Source organism: Astyanax mexicanus, chromosome 21 (genome assembly GCF_023375975.1).
Source record: "Astyanax mexicanus isolate ESR-SI-001 chromosome 21, AstMex3_surface, whole genome shotgun sequence".
Taxonomy (NCBI): domain Eukaryota; kingdom Metazoa; phylum Chordata; class Actinopteri; order Characiformes; family Acestrorhamphidae; genus Astyanax; species Astyanax mexicanus.
In genome coordinates, this window is record NC_064428.1 from 20,018,659 (window position 1) to 20,035,216 (window position 16,558).

At 36.8% G+C, this 16,558-nt stretch overlaps 1 protein-coding gene across 1 annotated transcript; it reads left to right on the forward strand.

Annotated features, from left to right (window-relative positions):
* The first annotated feature begins 479 nt into the window (after nucleotides 1-479).
* Nucleotides 480-16,207, forward strand: LOC103037318 (adrenodoxin). The gene is made up of 4 exons (XM_007254822.4): nucleotides 480-1,413; nucleotides 7,278-7,402; nucleotides 7,695-7,824; nucleotides 15,426-16,207. The coding sequence occupies exons 1-4, from the start codon at nucleotides 1,256-1,258 to the stop codon at nucleotides 15,529-15,531; spliced, it is 519 nt and encodes a 172-aa protein (XP_007254884.3). The 5' UTR covers nucleotides 480-1,255; the 3' UTR covers nucleotides 15,532-16,207.
* Nucleotides 16,208-16,558: the final 351 nt, after the last annotated feature.

Consider the following 16,558-nt stretch of genomic DNA (forward strand, 5'->3'; position numbering starts at 1 on the left):
AAAAAGTTTTCCCTTGGGTCTTAAGCAGTCCTTAGAATATCGCCCACAGAATACAGTGTCTAATCAATAATCATATATAAAACATTAAAGTTTTGTCACCAGCGAGACAGATAAGGACCAGAACCAGACAGTGACAGCTGGACAAAGTCAAACTTTTTATTTTATTTACAGGGAATTAGCAGACTCAAATTAAAGTGCTCTTTTTTCTGTAGAGAGGAAAAACAGCGGTTGGGCGAGGGTGGGGTTTGTGGGGTGGAGACGGTGAAGACAGGGCGGGGGAAGCAGAAACATACCGGCAGTGTTAAAAAAATACACTGCGTTTCCTCATGGAGCAAAGACTCACTGCTCCTCCAGCTCTGCTTTAACTTTCTGCCCTGTGCTGAGAGTGTCTTCACATTCCTCAGCTGCACGCGCTCAGCAGCCCCTCCCCCGGCCACTGCGGGAGCGTTCATGCGGGGGCATATAGTACCATGTTACAGCGGCAGAGCGTTCGTTCGCGCACCGAAATAACGCGGTCCATCCGGGTGTATCGAACCGAACTGGCCGAACCGAACGGTTCGTTAAAATACCGAGAACCGTTGCATGCCTAATAGATAGATAGATAGATAGATGAAAAAAAAATCCATTAAGGTCCAGTGAACTTTGCTGCTGCAAATGAACGAGTAACGGGAGGTTCTGTTTGAAGAGCTTCTTATTGGAGGCATGGATGACAAATCAGTGTATGTTGAAAGCTGATAGGTCAGGAACCATCAATAGGTCCCGCCTACCAAAATCTGATTGGCTGCTGAGCTGTCACTTCTGTGTGTGTTGTTTTAGCTTCTTGACTCCGGTGTTTATTTGATAGTAGTTTCGTCCAATAGTTTACTTAGCTTTTATATTCGGGTGTTGGAGTTTTGTTCAGTAACAGCAGTGGACAAATTATTTCAGTTTGATTAGATTATTCCTTTATCTAGCTGAAATATCCTCGGTTTGGACCTTGTTTCTGGTTAAACAGGCCGGCTGTGTGTTATCTTCAGGGTTATGCAATGTAATCTATCTATCTGTGGGGAAACTCTGAACTCTGCGCCGAGCTAACAGCGATTAGCATCAGCTGCTAACACACTAGCGCTGTATACTTCCACCGGGGGCTGAAAGGAGAGCCTGGCAGCGGCTTTCCGAAGGACTAAACCGGCTAAACAGCCTTTACTCTGCTTCATCCGCCGGAGGAGTGGACTTCATCTACTAAACCTGTTCTAGCGTTTATTCGGCTAAAACCATGTCTTTATCTGCGGCGGCGAGGAGATTAGCGGGCTGGAGTGTGGTGCTGCGGAGCTCCTCCAGGACTTTGCCTCCACTGAGCAGAATACCTGTCCTGAGCAGAGAGTGCGTCCAGAGGAGAGACATTACCTCTTCTAGTGTCGTTCAGCCTCTCAGGTAACTGAAACACCCCCTATATAAGTTACACCCTCACTTCACTACTTAGCTAACTAGATAGTTAGCTTTACTGCTAGCTAACCTAGGTTAAAAAGCCTAAAGGTAACGTTAGGGTGAACTTGGCTAAGCTAGCTAACTTAGCCAACCTAGCTAACCTGCATTTGACTTTGAATGGAAGCTTGGTAGCTAACCTAAAGATAGCTGGCTAACGTGGTTAGTTGTCTGACTGCAGTTAGCCTTAGTTACCAAACTAGCTAACGCTATCTATTAATGTTCTACAAAATAAATTAAATACGTTACAGCTCTTGTTACTTACCTTCAGTAAATAATAGCTAGATTAACTAACTAACTACATATTTAGCTTTAATGCTAACTATCTTAGGTTACATAGTCTAAAGTTAACGTTAACATTATGGTGAACTTGGCTAAGTTAGCTAACGTTACCTGCGTTTGACTTTGAATGGTAGTTAGCTAGGTTAGCTAGCCAGGCTATCTAAGAGGCTAAGTGGCTATCTGACTAGGAGTTAGCCTTAGTTACTAGATAGCTAGCTATAAATGCTTTACTCAATAAATTAAATAGCTACGTTACAGCTTCTGTACTTTCAGTTAACGTTCCAAAAATATACATTTACCTTATATATTTTACTAGTTAGTATTTATTATTATTATTATTATTATTATTATTATTATTATTATTTAATAATCTATCTACTTTAATTGGTTAAAGCCTTAAGAAGAATGAAGTTAGGTTCCCTTAACATCCATTCAAAATACATGCAGGATTTTTTCTCAATTTAGGTGTAGTTTGAAAAATATTATGTCTGGTCACCTAACCTTTTTTTTTTTTTTTTTTTTTACATACAGTCCCAGTCAATATTTGAACCCACCTTTAATGTTGTGTGGTTTTTTTTTGTTTTGTGTATTGTGGTGTAATACTAAAATCCTCCAAACACAAAAAACAAAAAACTAAAATATGTTTTAAATTTTAGATTCAGTTTACAACTGTGCGGAATTTGTCAAGAGTTAATGACTTGAATTTCTTGCCCTCTTAATATGTTTGAGAGCATCAGTTGTAAAGTTGTGAAGAGGTAGAGTTGGAACACAGTAAATACCTCTATTTGAGTATGGCAAGAACTGCTTAACTAAGTAAAGAAAAGAAAGAAAGAAGGTATATTTTTCTGTCACAGTTGCAGGTTGCGGGTGCTGTTTTACATAATACATTTTACAGTAAGATTAAAGATAGCTTATCTTGATTAGAGCCATGTTTCAGGTTAGTCTGCATTTAGAGATGCAGAAGATACAAATGAAGGACCTCTTGATCATGTTTAGCTTCTAAGTCTAAGTAGCCAGTCCACGAGAGGCAGAATAAACAGTCATAGACCTTATAATTGTGGTTACCCATACGTCACAAGCTTTTTACAGGTGTCATTAGGTAGGCACTTGCATTCATTAGTGTTTTATCAATATCTCCATCAAGGTTAAGAATTAGGTCTTCACCTTTACCCAACTTCACAACTGTAGAGCCACACCTGCTTCCTCGTGACTTAAAGCTTTCCCTAGCCCAACTGACACTGTTAATGCATGCTCAGTGGTCAGTACCACCAGATTCATATAGATTTTACATGCAGATCACTTACACTTTATCAGCATATGCAAAAGATCTTATGATCTTGTAGCTGTCGATATGTCCGTGCCACATATCGCCACCTAACTGTAGTTTTAAATCTTCGTGTTTCATGACATGTACAGCAGACAGGTTATGTGACCTGGGAGGTATTTTAAATACATGCAAATAAGTTATAATATAGAGAAAAAAGTGAAATAATACAGGAAAAGGTGACACAATCATAGATCTAAATTGTGGTTAAGACTAGGGCCAGTCTCATTCTTTTCACCTATTTTATACTGACACCTTTTTACATGGGTCATTAGGTAGGCACCTAAATTCCCTAGTGTTTTATTGAGTTAAGTGTATTACGACACCTCCTGAAGGGTTGACAGTTAGATTAAGCCTCCAAGCTCACTTAACCTACCTATCACTTACCCAGCTTCACACCTGTAGAGCTGTCTACATATTTAGCCTCACAGACACTGTTAATGTATGCTCAGCACCCTAGCAGAGCACTAATGCAGTGTCACAAGATTTATGACAATGCATTAAGTTGCATAAATTTTCACCAAGATCTTGCGTTAGTGATGGTAAAGTCTGACTGCTGCACAAAGCCTGCTCCTGCACATTCCAAAGATTCTTAATGAGGTTAAGATCTGGACTCTGTGGTGAACAATCCATGTGTGAAAATGATGATCTCATGCTCATTGAAACCAGCTGACATTGTCATCTTGGAATCTGCCATCAAGAAAGAAAAAAATCCATTGATGGAATAACCTGGTCTATATTCTGTATATTCAGGTAGTCAGCACACACTGTTGCTGAACCTAGACCTGACCAACTGCAGCATCAACCCCAGATAATTTGCTCAGTTACATCCAGGTGCTGACTTTTTTTTTTGGCCAGGCAGTGTAATAACAAGCATGATCCAGGCAGCAGCAAAATATTTCACAGTTGCAGTTTATCTGAGTTCAGGTTCACATTCTTTCATATTATAATGAACTGTTTTACATAATCCCTTACTGTAAAAGTGACGTTAGCTTATCTTGACTAGAGGCATTTCAGGTTAGTCTTCATTTACAGCTCCTGCAGATAGACATAAGGACCTTCTCATGACGTTGGTCATGACGTATTGATCTCCTCTTGAAAATTTTATGTCTGACCACCTAATTAATATTTATTAAATGTCTTTCATTTCATTGATTCATAACCCTCTTTTCTCAATTCTCCATTATACTTCACAGCATCTGTGTTACTGAAGAGGATAAAATACTCCTAATTAAGTAATTACCATATGAATTTATTGTTGGTAATTTCACAGAATTTGTGAGAATTCTGCCCCCAATGCCCAGAATTCTGATATTACTTGTATAAATCTGCTAATGCTGATGCATACTTATAACTTACAAAGGGACTGGTATAACTTTCGAAACCAATGCAATATGTACATACCTTGCATTTTGGCTTTCAACCAACTGTATGCAAACAATAGCTAATGAAAAGCTAATATTTAGCATAACATGGTAATTAAAACAACAGATCTATTGAAACTAATAAAAATCAGCTTAAATCAATAGATTTTTAAAGTAGCGTGTCATGTGTTGGTCCATTCTAGTAGCATGGCTGGCATTGCTCGGTCTTTTTCCGGCATGCAGTAAACACTAGAGACGGGACGATCGATCGATCACATTATCTGAGTTCTTTTCAAAATAACGAATGGCTCAGTGTTTGATTAGAGGTGTCCCTAATTAGGGGAATCTGTACCATGTTTGCTTGGCCTCTCTGTGGCATGAATGTGGCATTTGGCCACGCCCAAGATCGGTAGCTGAAAAAGGAAGCAATTTCGGCCTAAAAACACTGATCAGTCCATCTTCAATAAATACGTCAGCAAGTATCGGTTTGAAGTTTCTAGACCTTGACCAATGCCGATGATTAACAAAAAAAAGGCAAAAAAGAAGCAAGTATCAGCCAATAACAATTATAAGTTTTATTTGTGATTTTCTGAATTAGTGAAAGGCAGTTTTTTCTTAGTCTAATGGTACAGAGATCAGCTTCCACTTTGAATTGATTGCCTGACCAGGAGATGATAAACAATGCCTGAGGCTTTTCACGTAAGAATTATCAGAAGGGAAAAGGACAGTAGATAAGAGATGGCACAATACCATGTCTTCTTTACTGATCCTGAATTCCTGCCTATGTTAGCCTGTACAGTATTACTATGATCTTTTTTTTTTTTTTTTTTGTAGAAGCACTTCACTTAATATGAGCCTCTAAATTGAATACAATACTCAGTCTAAATTTATCACCGGCCTGAATCAGATTCATTCTTCTTTTCTGTTAGATATACAAATGTCCAGAATTGTATCAACATAATACTCATACCAGTAGATGCTGAAATGCTAAATCTGCTGTAGTACTATAGGTTTCATTGATGTTGTTGGAGGTAGGAGGTTATTTAACTGTAGTGTGTATTCATGCTTATCAGTGTGTGTGTGTGGTTTACCTTGGCCTGATCATATCTGAACAAATCTGGTTATTGATTTGCTTTGGTTCATTCAGTAGATATTGCCTAAGCATGAAGGAAAAGCCCTGTGTGAAAACGCCACCATTTTACAAACAAATGCACTTTAATACAATTAATAAATAAGATATATTTATTAGATCTAAGTCGATTAGCAGAACATTAAATCCATGTTTCTACACTTTATGTACATCCATTTTAACATGTTTAGGACCCAAGAGTAGAACAACCAAAAAGTACTGTAGCAAAAAGCACTTTGTAGTTCTGTAATTGCAGAGTGTAGACTCTATTTCTCTGCATATATTATTGTCCTCTTTCACCCTGTGACTCTAAAGACAATCACAAGTCCACCACAGAGCAGCTATTATTAGGGCAAAGGGTCATTCTCAGCGCTGCAGTGACACTAACATGTTGTTGTGCTGATATGGTATAGCACACTAACACCCCACCATCATGCCTGTTGTGTGACAGCAGTGCATAAAGTCAAGTAAATACAGGGTGGCAGCTTTAGCTAACGTTCATACATATACAAAATTAAATATATATCTGTGATTATTAAGCCTGAGTTGTTGCCAGACAAGGCAAGGACATATAAGCCGCACTGTACTATAAGGCACACTATCCACGAAAGTCCGTTTTCTTGTATAATTTCATACATAAGGTGCACCAGACTGTAAGGCGCATTATAAGTGACACTAGTAAGGAACACGGGTGTTGCCATGTTTTTCTTCTAATTCAGCGAAGTCAAACGAGTGTTGGATGTTAATCTACACAGATTTCTCTCCAGAAACTTGTTTATTTGGGTGAGTAAATCGCTAGCCGCGGTGAGCAGCAGAGCTAGCCGTGCTCAGCTGCATATAGCACTAGTAAATGCCGCCCGGCAGCGCTACGCTGAGGAACCAGTACTGGTTAGACAGCAAGCTATTAGCTAGTAGTTTGTCCCACGTAGCTTGTTTTAACACAGTAAACATGCAGACTACAATTCGATTTACTTACCTCTGTACGGCTAAAGAGGTAACGCTGCGGTTAGGGGCTAATACTACTACTGCTCCAACCATGGTGCTGGAGAAACTATACGTAAACTTATTTATAATGCTGTACTTCAGCTTCAGAGTGGCTTTACTCCCTACAACCTGACTGGTAGATTTCATACATAAGGTGCACCGGATTATAGGATGCACTGATGATTTCTGAGAAAATGAAAAGATTTTAAGTGCACCTTACAGTGTGAAAAATACGGTTTATTTGAGGCTGCAATGGGCACAGTCCCACCAAAACTGCACAATTGAAGACTCAAAAAACCTAACTTGGTTTGGTGACTCTTGTCAGTCATCGTATGATTTATCTGTGGTGGTCCTGTGGAGGTCTGACAATTGAAAAAGAAAGGTGAAACTAGTGTCATAAAGTATTCAGAGAAACCGATACAGGAATAGTCCTTAATTATTAGAATTGAAAAGTGTTCCTAAATGATTAAACAATGATGGTAGATGGTAACAAGGCAGTGGTGCTTATGTTAGGACAGATCAATTACTTACATTAAATGTGATACAGTATTTATTCAGGGCTTTTCTTCCACTAGAGGGCAGTATGCTCTCAGTCTTTACCTTGATAGAAGGTTAGAACAGACTGTTACTGTTATTGTTCTTGATGAGCCATAAATAAGCTAGCGGTTATATACATATTGCACAACAACAGTATCTCTCTTTTTGATTGTCTCTTTGGTCTTTAATACAGGTCAGAAAACAAGGTGACTGTTAATTTCATCAATCGAGATGGAGAGAAAATTACAGTCAAGGCTTCCCCTGGTGAATCCCTGTTAGATGTCGTCGTTGATCAAGAACTTGACTTCGACGGATTTGGTGAGTGTGTACATTTTTTTATTTCTGAAACATTCCCAAAGATTTTGTCTAAATGGTCAGAAGTGCCGTTAATAATGCTACAGTTACACTACACAAATAAAGTAAAATGTTGTTGAGATTAGATGTTCTGTCTGAGTAGACTAGATGAGAGTTTGATAAAAGAAAGACAAAATAATACAAAATAAAATGTAAATAAATATTTGTTTAAAAAAACTTTAGAACATAAAGATTAAATATTGACATTAAAATGAGAGAAAGTCTCACCCTTTAATTTGTTTTCTGTTTATATCAGGAGCATGTGAGGGAACTCTAGCTTGTTCTACCTGTCACGTCATTTTTAAAGAAGAGGTTTACAAACAGCTCGGACCCATCAGTGATGAGGAGATGGACATGCTGGATCTTGCTTATGGTCTCACAGACACGTAAGTTGCCTTTTCTGCTATTCTAATTTCAGTCATTGCTTACAAAAGGCAGTTTTGGGACTTTCTCTCTTTCTTACCCTCTTTTTCTCACCCGCTCTCTTTATCTCACCCGCTCTCTTTTTCTCTCCAGCTTTTTTTTTTCTCTCACCCACTCTCTCTCTTTCTCGCTCACCCGCTCTCTCTCCATCACCCGCTCTCTCTCTATCACCCTCTCTCTATCACCCTCTCTCTCTCCCGCTCTCTCTCTCTATCACCTGCACTCTCTCTTTCTCTCTTTCACCTGCACTCTCTCTTTCTTTCTCGCCCGCTTTCTTTTTTTTCACCTTCTCACCTTTCAGCTTTTCTTTCTCTCTCTCTCTCTCTCTCTCTCTCTCTCTCTCTCTCTCACCCACTCTCATCCACTCTCATCTTTATTATGATTATTTACAATATTGTTATTGACATATTTTTATTTGTTCGTTTAAGAAAAGATGCATATTTAAATGGAAATGAGGTTGGGGGCAATGTGATTATTCTTAATTGTAAGCGAGAACAACCAGTGTGCACTCATCCAGAACCTTTTCAGTATTATCTGTACACATTTTCATTCATGCAGTTATCTAAAGTGCCCATGGTGTGGCAGCAGAGCAGTGCATAAACCAGTCAGCAGCACTAGAAGATGTTGAAATCAGCCAGTTGATAGGTTGGAGGATTTGATGTTTGTAATTTTTGAGTATTAAAGCCTGCACACAGTGGACATGCAGAAGCATGCCCAAATATTTGAAACCATTGTTTTTAATGGAGGGACTCGCATTGACTGACGCCACATGTGCACCAGCACTCTGGGACTCTAAACGCTGTAGAATTCCTCAGAGCACAAATTTTATAATTTAATTGAAACCAAAACAATAACTCACATTGCTAATTTATTAATTGTGACTTACCTTGTATATTTTAGATGCAATGCAAAATTCTAACATTTAAAGAAAACCTTTAACTTTTTGCAGTATGTTTGACTTCAGTGCTTTGTTGTGAGGTGTGTGTTGTTGCAATTGGTGTGCAGTGGTCAGTAGAGTGGTTGATTGTGCCATGCTAGTCAATTACACGAAACTACGCATTTTGGCGTTCTTCTAGTACACTTGTACAATTCCATGTTTTAACGCATTGTTTGATCTTGTGCTTCATCATGTTGTTCCAGGTGTGTTTGTTGTGAGCGTGTTCGCACTGTTTATCAACGCTAATCTCTGGCTGGTTAGCACGAATGCTCTCTCACACATAGTTAAGCAATAATACACAAGAGGTTCATGCTATAATGTGTAATATTGGCACTGCTGTGCCTCGGTTGTAGGCACGAGGCCGCAGTGTGTATTATTGCGATTATACCACAGTTCCATTATCGCTGTTTATTAAAAGATTTTGAGTTAAAGAGGGAGAGAAAATAAGATCTGTTTTGGTTTTAAACACTCCTGTGTTAAAATAGTTCCATAGCTGCTCTGCTTGTAGCTGCGCTGTTGTAAGCGCTGCATTATCGTCCATTTCATTCAAAATTGTGGAAATCTAAGCGTATTGTAAATAAATGGAAGCGCTTTATTCACCCAAATAAACAGGTTTCAAGAGAGGAATCTGTGTGGATTAAAGTCCAGCGCTCGTTTGACTGAAAGAAAATGTTTTTTTTTTTAACAATAAAAAAGTTTTGTTTATTTCGCCGCCCCCCCAGTGGTAAGACCTGTGGAATTACAAGAGTCCACCTTACGTTCAGCTTAAAAAATACCCTCTATAACCTGGAAATTATATATTTACTTAAGTTTTTATTTTAACAGTAACAACTCTTAACATGATATTGGTGTCTCATAATGTGTGTAATTATGCATATTTATGAATCACTGGGCTTATTTATTTGTGGGACTGCGTCTTTGCCTGTGCCGCCTATTGGAGACATGGCGTTTCTGCACTGTGTCTATGGAATCCAGCGGCTCCCAGTGGTGTTTAATGACATCACATTTGGTTTGTATTTGGCTTGTAAGCTCTGCATCGTTTCTAGGTTACCTGTATGTAGCGGAGTAATACATGGATAGCTTCGGTTACAGTGCATTACCGACTGATAATGTCGCTCATAAAACGCCTCTCAGCCAATCACATTGCAGCTTTGGAACTAACTGTGGTATAATGTTAGCATAAGCTGCACAATTACAAGCTGAGCTCAGTTTCTCAAAAGCATCGTAGCATTAAGATTTAATTTAACATGAACAGAGAGAGAGAGTGCCCAATGTGAAGCTTGCTTGACCATTATCTAATTTGCTTTTAATCCTTCAGTGCCTTCATAAATAAATTGTTCATATCCACTGAATTAATAAAAAAAAATCAGAAAGTCAAGTAGTAACTCAAAGAAAGCTGTTGTGTAACTGATTTGGAGGGAATTGCTTTCATTCAGCTTTATCCCTCTCTACTAGGAAGCATTTTTCATGTTAAAAGCTGATTAAGAGGGGATTGGTGCTATTATATTCGTGCTGTTTCACATTTATGACCTGAATTACAGGCCCACCTCTAATAGTCACAGGTTTTTTTTCTTTTTTCTTTTTTTTTTTTTTAAATGTACCAGACTGAGAATCAGACCTAAAATCAGGAAAAAACAGATGGGTCTTAAAAAGTGGTGTAGTCAAATGGCCTATTTTCTGATTGGTAGTTCATTTAGTGCTTTGTGTAACAGAGAAAAAAAATCTTCAGATTCTGCTGTCACACAAGTAATGAATTATTTAGAATGTGTTTTTCAGAAGTTTTGTTTCCATATATTCCAGTTTTTTTATGATCTGAGCTAAGTATTGATGTAATAACAGAAAGATTTTAAGTTAACATTTAATAAGAACCTGTAAATTGGATAAGAAAAAAAACATTGTGATACAGATTCACTGATTCAACACAGTGGTCACAAGGTAAAAGCTTATTAAACATAAAATAAATCCCCCTAAATTAGAATTTAATTATAATCTAATTATTAATGAATGTTGTGGACAAGCAAGAGCTCTTCAATAACTCTAAAGCAGTGTTGAGGGAGATAATATCTGTAGTAACAACATGGCTGCAAAAAATTTAGGGAAAACTGACATTGCAATATTTTGTTGTTCTGCTATATCTGTTATGGTATTAAGAAATATAGGCATCTTAAAAGATCACCTTAATTATAAAAAGAATAGAAGGCCTTAATTATATGTGTTAAAATGTCTTCATAATTCATATCCTAGCGTTCATGAAAACAGATTTGGTTGTTTACCTTTACATTTTTAAATTTCCAAATTTGATATGGATGTTAAGTGACCAATAGCATTATTTATAGTTTAAAAGGCGCAGGTATGTTAATTTCTTGCTTTTAGCCAGCAGATGCGGTGCTGTAGATGAGTTTAAATATAATAAAATATAATAAAAACCAGTTGCAACATTTTGCACTGTACCCTATTTTCAGTACACAGTTATTTTTTTTAGTTTGTGCAGGGTTAATTAAGATACTTATTATTATTGATGCGTGGAATTAATATATATATATATATATGTATATATATATTGCATTACCAGTATATTATTTTTGTAAATTTTAACAATATTGTATTTTGTATTATTATTTTTGCATTGTATTATTGTAAAAATATTGTATCATAGGGTTGTGCCGATGGACGATATCATCACTTTCGTGTGCGACACATTATTGATATTTGGCATCAATATAGGATATTTTTTGCATTTATAGTATTTTGTTATACAGGAAAAAATTAGGTTAGTGTAGTTGAATTCTAGACATTTTAACAGCAGCAGAATTGTTCTAATTTGTCAATTTATGGCCCTTGGATCAGGTGCACTCAGTGTAAACTAAGCTATGCACTTTGTTGCTGGTTTTAAATTGGTTGTCACATTCTGTGAAACTGACGCCAATAAATCCATAATTCCTGTTATTTTGTTCTCTTCAGTAACACAGTGCTTTGAAGTCTCATAAAGAACTGTCTTGTGATACAGTGGTGCTTGAAAGTTTGTGAACCCTTTACAATTTTCTATCATCATCAGATGTCCTAAAAGTAGAAAAAAGAACAATGTCACAAAATATTATACTTGATCATTTATTTTTTTAAGTAGAATGGTCCAGTATTACATATTTTTAAGTGGCAAAAGTCAGTTTAAAGGTAAAATTAGAGTCCAGTGATTATCAATCAATGGGATGACGATCAGGTGTGAGTGGGCACCCTGTTTTATTTCAAAAACATGGATCAATCGAAGTCTTGAGTCCACCATCAGAAGAACACTGAACAACAGTGGTGTGCATGGCAGGGTTGCAAGGAGAAAGCCACTGTCCTATAAGGAGAACATTGGGTGAATGTTTTGTGGACGGATGAGAGTTAAATGTAAAACCCAATATTGCCCAGCTCTACTGTAAGTCTGTAAAATATTGGTGGTGTTTGTTTTTTGCGAAATTAATGGTATAAATTTAATTTCCTAACACCTGCAGATACTCTGTCCTGTCAGTTCAGTTCATTATTGGTGCTGCAAATGTTTTATTATTACAGGATCCCCATAGTTTTGAAGTTAAATAGCGACATTGACCTCAATAGCAGTAATTATTTATTATTGTATGATTAATGTGTCCCAGAGAACATCACCTTGTTTTAAACAGTTTAAAACGTTCTGCTCTATTAAAGAACGCTCTTAGACTGAGCTCGTACAGAAAGTAGAACTCAGGCGAATTAATCAGGTCAGGGTCGTAGGATTTTCGATAGAGAATATTAAATCCAAAAGGTCTGTAATACGGATAAGATTTTAAATCATTCAGTTCTGAAAATTCTTTCGTTTTTTGAGAATTCATTCAGGCAGATTAGAAAAAATTAGGAGGAAATAAATGACCCTAAGTCCTCCTCACCCATCCAGCCTTAGAGCGTGTGTCTGCATGAGCCGATCTGTAATGTCACAAGAAGATTACTAATGAAGCAGATTGCTAATCACCGTCAAAAGAACAGTGGGATTAGAGCCTAATGCCTTATAGGTTGCACTGCGGATTGTGTTTGGTCAGAGCTGTGTTGTTGTTGATGTTGTTCTTTCATTGTGTTGACATTGTGTCTCATTAGCCTAGATTCCTAATGAAAGTGTTCATTAATCTGAGTAAAAGAATGCGATCTGATCTAATTGTGTAATTGTGACCCCAGAGAATTAAGTCTGCATGCGGTTAAAAAAATTTCATTCATTCTTTTTTTTTTTTTTAAGATGGTGCTTTTGAAGGTAAAAACTCAGTGAAACAGTTTACTAGATATGTTTTATTTATTTGTTGTTCTTTAATCTGCAGCTGCATTTTGATCTAAAAAAACTAGTCATCCATAGTGGCCAGTGGGTAAAATGTTTGTTTATTACAGTATCCAGAAATTTAAATTATAATAATTGTTTTTCTTACCAAATAAAAATGTATTAAAACATCAGACTATATTTGTAGGCAAACAGTGGATCCCATATACAAAGAAAGAGAGGTCTGTAAATTTTACCATAAGGGTACTGCAACTGTGAAGTTGAAGTATGATTTTTAGGATTTTTAAATAATTCATTTGTATTTAATTGCATGAAATAAGTATTTGATTACCCTCCAACCAGCAAGAATTCTGTCTCTCACAGATATGTTTTCTTTAAGAAGCCCTACTAGATTTTGGCCAACAGTATAGTTCCCTCAGTAAGCACATTATAGATAGGTTTTTGCTGGGTCTTCCAGCATGACAATGACCCAGAACACAAATCCAGGGCACTTAAGGAGTGGCTTTGTAACAAACATTTCAACATCCGGGAGTGACTTAGCCAGTCTCCAGACCTAAACCCAAACAGAAAATCTTTGGAGGGAGCTGAAACTTAATGTTGCCAAGCAACAGCCCTGAAACCTGACCGAACTGGAGAAGATCTGTATGGAGGAGTGGGACAAAATCCCTTCTGCAGTGTGCACAAATTACAGGAAATGTGTGTATGCAATCTGTGTATGCAAGCAAAGGTTCCTGTACCACATATTAAGTTCTGTTTTGTTTTTTTAGTTGTTGTATCAAATACTTATTTTACTAACTTATTTTTAATTAATAAATAAAAATAAATAATACAATGTGATTTTTCTGGATAAACATTACAGACCTCTTTGTTCTTTCTCCAAGAGGCCAAAATGCAGATACACTAACATATTAACAATCAAAAATTTAAATATATAAATGTGTGTGTGTGTGTGTGTATACTGCATGCAGTAGTCACTCTCTATCTGTTATCATTTCAGGATTGGCCTTGAACCTTGTCTCAGCATCGAATCTTGTCTGAGTAGATAAATGAGCCCTCTAGTTATGTCATTTTTTGAACAGTGAACTGTAAGGACCTTCTCTCTGTCAAGATGCACGTTCTCTCTGTTTATTGCCTTGCAACTCGAGTAATACCAAATGACTGTGTTGCATAAGATCAACATGTTGTGTTTTCAGTTGATAACTGAGATATCTAACAGAAATATGTATAATACTGTATTGCAGTATTTCCTGACTTGTATATTGGTTTGTGGCTATATTTACTAGAGGTGCTGATACACAGTGTGCGTGTGTGTTTTCCAAATGTTGTGCTGTTATGATTGCATTTAAACATTAGCATTAGGGATGTACAGTTATAGCGGAATTATCTGAAAGCATATGGTCAGTATTTTAAAGCAGTGCTTGCTGACATATTTATTTTATTTTATGTTGGGGGGGGGGGGGACTAAGCGACACTGGGTGGCACGAGTACAGTTGGCTAAAACTGTCCACGCTACTTTAAAATTCATTGATTTAAGCTAGTTTTCATTTATTTTTATTGGTTTTAAATTCATTGTCTCTCCATGGTTTCTGAATGTATATATCATTATTGGCATCGGCAACAACAGATACGGTACACACCTCTTCTTATTCAATGTGTTTTCTTTCTATTTTTTTTTTTTTTTTTTTTTTTTTTTTTTTTTACATTGTACGTGTAATATTGTAGACAAAAGCTGTACAGCAACACGTGGAATTATTGAATATATTTTACACTTTAGATTGTTCTAAGTAGCCACATTTATCTTTAAAGGACAGATCTGTACACTCTTGGTATTTTAATCTCAGTGTCTTCTTCATGAGGGAGAGTCACCTGGAATAGTTTTCTCAGCGTCTTGAAGGAAGGAGTTCCTGGAGGTGCTGAACAATAGTTGCGGATTTTCCATGAAGCTCTATTTCACAAACTTTTTTGTGCAGATAGCTACAGGCTAATAAGATGTTTTATGCTTTGGTTAGAACTGCAGTGATATGTTTCATTGTATTGTCATTGCATTTTTTGTGTTTGATTTATATTTTCACTTGGGCTGTTTGTATTATAGGGATTAAGTAGAAAAAACCATTATTCTGAGGTTGGTTTTGCTTTTAAATTTTCCTTTTGTACACCATATATAATTTTTTTTAAATAAAGCAAATGTTTTTACACGATTACTGTAGTTTCAGTAAACAGCACGTTTTTAAACTGTTACAATAAAGTATTTTTTTTCCTGATTTCTTATAATATTTATTTCCTAGACTTTTTAAAAACAGACCTGAGTTTTAATATTTCTCTTCTCTTTTTTTGTCTTCCATCCACAGATCCCGCCTGGGTTGCCAGATTTGCCTCACAAAGTCGCTTGATGGTGTCACAGTACGTCTGCCAGAGGCTGTGGCAGATATTAGGCAGTCAGATGGATCTGCTTAGCTTCACCTTCAGGTGCCTGCAGCTACTGCACCCATTCAGTTAGTGTATACCAATGTCATTTCAAAAGATTTAAGAAGATTGCAGTTCCAGGACCTGCGTGATGGTTTTGACTGATCACCTTTGTATGATGAGTGTCTTGTCATCCTGTCTGGGATGCATTGTAAGGGTCCACCTGTAGAGCTCCATGCAGGTTTTTTATCTGTTTATCAACAGAAGTTGTATTTTTACTCCATTATCAGGAATAAAATCAGAAAATGTAATTACACTAATATTAGAACTAACGATAATGTTTTTTTTTTTTCACTACTATAACAGTATCATTTTTAAGATACATAGCTTTATTATAGTAGTGATGATACACTGATGATACACTTGATGTGTAGTTCTTTGAGGAAGTCCCTACTGCAGGTCAATGCAAGCCGATTTTAAGGCCCAATGATGAGACATTTATTGTTCATAGGTTTTAAATGAGAAGCTAGTGTTTTATCATGACATAACACACAAGGGATGTTCTGAAAAAGGTTAATAAAGTTAATTTATCGTATTATAATGTATTAAACAATTAGTGCCTCATTTAAACCAAGATGTGTAATTATTGGATAATGTGTAGTCTTCTATAGAATATTACTTTCAACTGTAATAATAACATTTTATTAAAAAGTAATTGAATAAATGAATTTATGAATGAATTTATAATTACCTTTGTGTTTGTGTCTTAATTTTTACAATCTCATGTATGCAACAGTTTTGAACTTTGAACTTTTAGCTGCACGGTTGCTTAGGGGTTAGCACATTCGCCTCCTAGCTCTGGGGTCTTTTGTTCAAGTCTCTATCTGGGTGGGATTTCCATATTCTCCTCGTGTCTGTGTGAGTTTCCTTCAGGGACTTCCAGGTTTCCTCACACAGTCCAAAAATTGAGTAAGTTTGTGAATGTATGTATGCTCGGATATGGATTGGCACCTGGATCAGCTCCTCAGTGCCTGATGCAGTCCTCCTCCAGGTGGACAGTCGTTTCCGGTTAAGAGTA

What these genes read in the sequence shown, in the direction of transcription:
- LOC103037318 (XM_007254822.4), top strand. Translation starts at nt 1,256, where the DNA reads ATGTCTTTATCTGCGGCGGCGAGGAGATTAGCGGGCTGGAGTGTGGTG. An exon ending in AGTGTCGTTCAGCCTCTCAG is followed by an intron (nt 1,414 to 7,277) that starts GTAACTGAAACA and finishes TCTTTAATACAG; the next exon opens with GTCAGAAAACAAGGTGACTG. An exon ending in ACTTGACTTCGACGGATTTG is followed by an intron (nt 7,403 to 7,694) that starts GTGAGTGTGTAC and finishes TGTTTATATCAG; the next exon opens with GAGCATGTGAGGGAACTCTA.